Raw genomic sequence first — 7,185 nt, 5'->3', positions numbered from 1 at the left:
TTTCTCTCTAATCAAGTTTAATTGAAGAAAGCCAAAGAGACAGAACAGCAGATATTTATGTCTGTGATCTAAACCTAAAAATTGAGAAGAAAACATCAGTTCATGTTAGTTTCAGTTTCTGCTTTGGACTCAACTGAGAACAACTAGAACTTCCAAATACACCAATAGAGATATGATAGCAAATCTATTGTAGTCGAGAGAAGTTTAGATTTATATATGGAGAAATATTTCTGTCATATAAGAATGGAAGAAAACAACAGCAGTGATATTCTTCATGGACCCTGGAACAGAGCCGAAGTACTACATTTAAGTCAAAAACATTAAGAAGAAAAGAACAAGATATCGGAACAATAAACACTGTTCAACGATCACAGAGACAAAAGCGGAAATCTATTTGGGTTTACAGAACTCTGCAGAACCTACAACCCAAACTCCAGCCAGTAGTGGCTGAGTGAATGTGGTCTGGACTCTGTGGAGGAGAGTCATGGTTTCAGAGACGCTGTAGAAGGACAGAAGACCTGCTGTGTGATCCAGGTACACTCCTAGTCTGGAGGAACCTGGACCTGAGATGGAGGTCCAGATGTTGTTGTGACCAAACTGTAAAAACTTTTGGTAACAATATAAAGCCCAGGATTTGTCATTATATCCAAATCCACATTCATTCCCACCTCCTGCTCTGCTGATATTCTTGTATGCTACTGCTACACGAACACATAACCCGCTCCACTCCACCTCCCAGTAACAACGTCCAGTCAGACTCTCTCTACTCAGAACCTGATACCAATCAGTGAATCTGTCTGAATGACTAGAATAAGGCTGAGGTTGATCCATCACTGTCGCCTTCCTGTTCCCCTCTGATAGTACCAGCCATTTGTTAGCTGTGTTTGGATCCAAGGTGATTTTACATGAACATCTTAAGAATCCAGCTCTGCTCTTTGGTTCTGGTCCTGACAGTAGAACATCCACCTCAGTGACCATCAGTGAGATGTTTGTCCATGAGTCTCTCAGGACGTCCTGTAGTTTGTCTCTGAGCTCTGACACAGCTGCTGTCACGTCCTCAAAGTGTCTCAGAGGATGGATGTTGATGCTGGATGAGTGTGTCGACTCACTGAGTGCTGACAGTGAGGGGTAGTTGAGGAGAAACTGGTTGTGATCCTGTGTGTGTGAGAGCTGCTCCAGCTCAGTGTCTTTCCTCTTCAGCTCACTGATCTCCTGCTCCAGCTTCTCCTGAAGATCTTTGACTCGACTCACTTCAGTTTCCTGCTGGGATCTGATCTGCTGCTTTACCTCAGAGCTTCTTTTCTGGAGGAGACGGATCAGCTGGGTGAAGATCTTCTCACTGTCCTCCACTGCTTTCTCAGCAGAGTGATTGATGGCCTCCACCTCTTGTTGAAGCATCTTCACATCTTTTTCCTGGTTCTGGATCATCTGCTGAAATTTTCCTCGTCTCTCCTCCAGCTCTCTCTGCCTCTCAGTTCTTTCTGCTGCAGCTGAAACTGTGTCATGGGCTTTATGTTCAGCTATTAAACACAGACTACAGATACACTTCTGATCAGTGCGGCAGAAAATCTTCATCACCTCATCATGCTTAGAGCAGATGTTCTCCTGGAGGTTCTTGGACGGCTCCACCAGCTTGTGCTTCCTGAAAGGAGCTGAATCATAATGAGGCTGAAGGTGTTTCTCACAGTAAGAGGCCAGACAGACTAAACAGGACTTGATGGCTTTCAGTTTTCTTCCCGTGCAGACATCACAGGTCACATCTTCAGGTCCAGCATAGTGATGATCAGCAGCAGCATCAGCTTGGAGTCCAGTCTTCTTCAGCTGCTCCACTAAAGCTGCTAGCATGGTGTTTTTCTGTAGTTCTGGCCTTGATGTGAAGGTTTTCCTGCACTGAAGACAGTGGTAGCTTTTCTTCCTCTCACCTTCATCCCAGAATCTTGTAATACAGTTCATACAGTAGCTGTCTCCACAGGGAATCGTCACCGGATCCTTCAGGAGATCCAGGCAGATGGAACAGGAGAAAGTTTCTCTGTCCAGCTGACTCTGCTCCATCTCTGCTCTCAGTCACAGTACCTGTGTTAGTTTCACTTCCTGAAAACAGAAGCCGGTTTTAGCTCTGATCTATGAATCACATGTCAGAGCAGAGAGGCTGCAGCCAATCAGCTTTCAGCTTTAGCAGATGTTGGATCCACCCAGCTACAAGGCGAGTTTAAGAGCAGGAAGAGGACGGAGGAATATCAGACTTTTTCCATGAAGAGGAAGTCTGTTAAAGTAATAAAATTGAACCAACTTTACAACCGTTTTCTGTTGTAAAGTTGGTTCTGTTGTAAAGTTTGGTAACTGAATCAGAACAGCTGATTCAGTTACCAAATCTCTGATCTTCAACATCTGATCTTTTCACAGTATCAGATAATGAAATAAGAATAATTGCTGCTAAAGAAACTGGATGTGTTTGGTTGATCAGAGAAACCTGTTGCCTGTTTCCTTACTTTACTCCAATATCTACAGGACATTACACTGCAGTCCTAGAGTCCAATATTTGCATCATATTCAAATCAGTTCAGTTTGTTCTTACTGGTGATGCGTCTTTTTAAAAACCTGTAAAACCTTTACTGATCTCTCACCAGACTGAGATGCTGCAACCAAACATTCCTGGCAGAGGTCAGAGTCCTTTGACTTCAAACTCCAGCAGAACTTTTCCTGTACGTCTGATTTTAGGTAGAAAACTCTGCTTCAACACCAGAATAACCATAAAACCTTCTCACATTTAACTTGTGGAACATATTAATATTTCTATTTTGGGGTTTTAAAAAACTTTAAAACTCTAAACTGGTTTAGAAGTAATATTTTCTGCGTAAAAACTAAATTAAATAGCAGTTTTATTGTATTTTATGTAGAGCTGTGTGTCATCTGCGTAGTTAGGTGGCTAATGTTGTTATTTGTAGTCTGAGCTAGGAAGAGCATGTAGATATTGAGAGTTGATTCAGTGTCACTCCAATGAAAAGTTACCTATTGACGCAAAGAAACTTGTGTTCCTTAGGTAAGATTTTAACGATTCAAGTACAGTGCCAGAGAGTTCAACCCAGTCCTGTCAACAACATATCATGGTCAACAATGTCCAATGCTTCACTGAGGTCCTACAGTATCAGCATTATGGTTCATCTACACATTTATATGGATGTCACTGAACACTTAGGGCAGTTTAATGTGGTAAGCACAGAAACCAGACTGAAAGACAACAATCAAAGGCAGTTGGTCATTATTAGGAAGGTATGCCTAGTCATTAGTGGACCCATGGTCCAAGTTAATTAACCCATGTTAATTATCTTGTAAGACTTGTGTTATACTAAGAAAACCATGCTTCCCTGCTTATAGTACTGAGCTTTGGTTAAGCATTTTTGCCAAAAATCCCTAAATGTCCCAAAACAAGTAAGCAACAAATCAAGTCATTTTTCCTAACTCCATGTCAAAGTAAAGGTTTGCCTTTGTGATGAATGAACAAAGACAGAGATCATCTGTTCATGTTGAATTTCTGGATGAATTCAATAAATAACTTTTCATTTTGTTGTGAAATGATGAACTTAGCATATTCTTTCCCCTGTGTTCATATACCGTATATGACTATAAATTGCACTACATTAAGTTTTAAAGGAATTCTTCTCCTTGCCCTTTTTTGAGCTCTTTTTTAATATTTTTGGATTTTCCTTGATTTAATGAACAAGAGAGAATGTCAGCCTCTATTTGATTGTATTAGAAACATTTTGTGAGTAAAATCCAAGTCGCAGACTCCAAGGCCAAGTCAAGGCTTCAGTCGTTAGTCTCTGTAACGAACTTTTGAGACCTCTTTTCCCTTAAGACGCAGCAACTTTGTATAATGGAAGCAAAATCCCACAGCATTTCTACTTTTCAGATTATTGTGTTTCTCACACACCCTCTAACATAGCATTTTCTGTCTGTCTGACAATTACAAAAACCCATTGGCTTATTCAGTCATTACTCATTACGCTGCTTGGCGAAAAAACAAGAAAGGCAGACCGTGCGGAGCAGTCACGACCATCTGCAGCGGGACGCATTCAGGCGTCAGGAAACGGCCAAAGTGTTTCATCTGGAAAGCAAACAAAGCCATGAATGAATCACATCAGCCAGAGGAAAACTGGAGCCTGACTCATTAGTTCAAAATGTAAAAAGTACACTTATCAGAAAAACTTTCTGCTTAGAGAGAGAACTGAGTGATATGAAAAAGGCATAAAATTTCAACATGAGGTCAAAATGACAGGATGTTTTTTTTTATGTAAAGACAAGTGCTAATCAGCAGAGGATTTCAGATAATTTTTAATTAACCAACTCAATAACATGGATAATCACGTCTCTTGTTCCGTTTCAGACAGATAGATGATCCATGTAAAGGTATCTGAAACTGAGTCATAACATTTATAGAGAATAAATGGCTTGTTTTATTGATTTCAGGCCCTCAGGGTTAAAGATGTACACACAATGCAAACAGATAATTTCACCTGTGGTTCAAACTTGTGTGGGGCTTTAATACTTTAATATTTAATACTTTAATACTTTATACTTTAATACAATACTTTAACACTTCAACCAAAAAAATATTATTATTCCACCGGATGGGATTAGATTCGGGATCCTAAGCATCTTTCTTGATCTTCCAGGACTTGAATCTGTTTACTTTTTAAATTTAAACACAACTCAACATATGTAGCTAAAGTTGACACTTTAGCTACATATGTTCGCAAAACAGGCAAATGCTACCCAAATCCTTTTTATTTTGCCCATTTCCAACCCATATCCAACTTTTTCATGGCAATCTCAATTACCCAATTCCAATGTTTTCACCCCTCTAAATATCCACTTTGTGCCACTTTCATTGGGGCAAGCGGCACAAATTGAATTTTATCCAACTTTTACTTCATTGATCAGAAACCTCCATCGTAATTCTCAATCAGAAGAAACTGATGCTGAACAAAAGGTCATTGCTACTAGTTATGCTTTCGTCTTACTGAGCTTCCTTTGTCTTTTTTATAATCTTGTGACAATACTGTTGGCTCCAGTTGCTCAACAACTTTCAAATTAATCCATAGATGGTGGCATGACATCCATTTTTACTTTGGTAAACAATGTGCTATTGAATGACGTCTATGTTGTTGTTCATTCAGTTGGTCGCTTTGGGGACCTAAACTTTTTAGGAATTAAATGCAGTCGCATTTTCCTTTTTGGTACCAACTACCAAAAAAGGTAGGATTTCAAAAAAAAAAAAAATGGTACATATATCTCAAATGTTTGTAATATATATATTTTTTTTTACAAAGTAGTGAACAGTAGGTTGGAAGTGCATTAATAATGTGGCTCACCATGCTTACTTTCTCTCATAAATGATTTGCCTCTAAATATTGTTTTTAACCAACTCCTGGTTGTAGTATCTTTAAAGCTACTATGATAGTCATTTTTCTATTCTCTATGCTAATGGACACTGTGTTTGTAATGTTACTATTCAGCGGCGTAGCTCAAGACATTAAATGGTCGTCAAGGTGGCTGAGATTGTCTGTCATCAGCGAGCAGATGTGAACCATTAGTCATTTATCGCTCAGAGCTGCCTGTGTCTGGGTTCAAAATGATGTCGGGCGCCCCGGTCTGCTGTAATGACAGTGATTAAAGCTCTTCTTTTCCGTTGCCGAGGTCATTCAAAGGCACCAGGTAGGAGACAAAGCAGCTGTAAATTATCTGACACAAAGAGTTGCACATTTAGCCAAACACAACATGTTTAACTGTTACCATGCCATAAAAAACTGTTTCTAAGTATCAAGTATCATGAGCATTGGTAAAATACTCATGAATATGTTCAGTATGGGTGGGTTCTCTCACTTAAAATGCTTGAAAATTCCCTGTTCAGTTTCTGCGATCAATATTCTAGCATACTGAGAAAAAGTCAGTTGTTGTAAATTTTAGATGTTTAAATGTTTATTTGATGCTATAAATATATCACAGAAATACTTTGTGTAAATAAGCAATATATGGTCATTTCTGATTTTCTAATTAGTCAAAATGGCTTTTCATTGTTTTGCCCAGTCTTTGCCCAGACATTAGGGCTAATGCTAGCTGCTCAACCCTTAGGAATCAGGGGTCTAAATGGCCATTTTGGTCTAATTTTTAATTTACCCTTATATTTTCACCATAAAAAGTATTTACCTTGCCTTATTTGGTATTATTATTTTCAGCACAACCTAAGCTTCATGATTTTACAGTCTTTGTTTCATTTTGACAAAATGCATTATCACATTGGACCATAATACACACACAAACAAAATCCGAATAGAAATTTTTTAAAAATACTTTTACTATGAAATTCACAAAAATATTGAATGAACCATTTTTCCAGCTTAAAATTAAATTTTCTTTTGTAAATTTTAAGAACTTGTGTCAAACTTGGCCAAAAACTAATACATATTTTTTTACATCACATTGGGGGCAATTTCTCAGGCGTTTTTTGACAACGATTTATAAATCTGTCACAATATCTCCATCACAAATTCTCTCCAACACCACAAGACTCATGTTGTTGTTTTTTTACAACTATTTACAATATTATCCTATAGAGTGTGTGTACAGCTACATGCTAGCTCTTCATTTTTCTGCTTCATTTCTACTTTCACATACAGAAAACTTTAAAGTTATACTTTTTACTATGAGGAAATCAAAATGTCTGTAAGGCAAGGTATAGGGTATTTATGGTGAAAAATGATTGCAATACATTTGCCTTTTTTGGAGATACTTTTTGATATCGACAGCTAGAAATATTCTCAGCTTAACCTAAGTGGCAGTAAAACTAAGGAAACTAACTAATATATTAGTTTTAAGAGAATAAAAGCTTCCAAACAATCAATTCAGTGATTCCTTGTTTTCATTGTTTCCTTTTCCCCTGATTCATGCCCGTGAATAAACACATTCACTCACCCTGACACAACAATCCTTGTCTGTCACCAGAGCGGCTGATCTTTCTCTCTCCTCCTTAACATCTTCCATCTATTTCTCTACCAATTTCTCCCATCTTTCTCCTCCTTGCCTGCAACTTTTTCTTTTCTTTTCTTTTTCCTTCCTTCCTTCCTTCCTTCCTTCCTTCCTTCCTTCCTTCCTTCCTTCCTTCCTTCCTTCCTTCCTTCCTTCCTT

The 7,185-nt window shown here is 38.4% G+C and overlaps 1 protein-coding gene across 1 annotated transcript; it reads right to left on the bottom strand.

The window, feature by feature from the left end:
• Positions 1-140: 140 nt before the first annotated feature.
• Positions 141-2,052, bottom strand: LOC103472737 (tripartite motif-containing protein 16-like). The gene is made up of 2 exons (XM_017307516.1): positions 1,579-2,052; positions 141-1,548 (listed from the first exon to the last, which is right to left on the bottom strand). Exons 1-2 carry the CDS (start codon positions 2,050-2,052, stop codon positions 391-393), a joined length of 1,632 nt encoding a protein of 543 aa, XP_017163005.1. The 3' UTR covers positions 141-390.
• Positions 2,053-7,185: the final 5,133 nt, after the last annotated feature.

This window comes from Poecilia reticulata, linkage group LG11 (genome assembly GCF_000633615.1).
Source record: "Poecilia reticulata strain Guanapo linkage group LG11, Guppy_female_1.0+MT, whole genome shotgun sequence".
Classification (NCBI taxonomy): Eukaryota; Metazoa; Chordata; class Actinopteri; order Cyprinodontiformes; family Poeciliidae; genus Poecilia; species Poecilia reticulata.
This window is presented reverse-complemented; position numbering and strand designations above follow the sequence as displayed.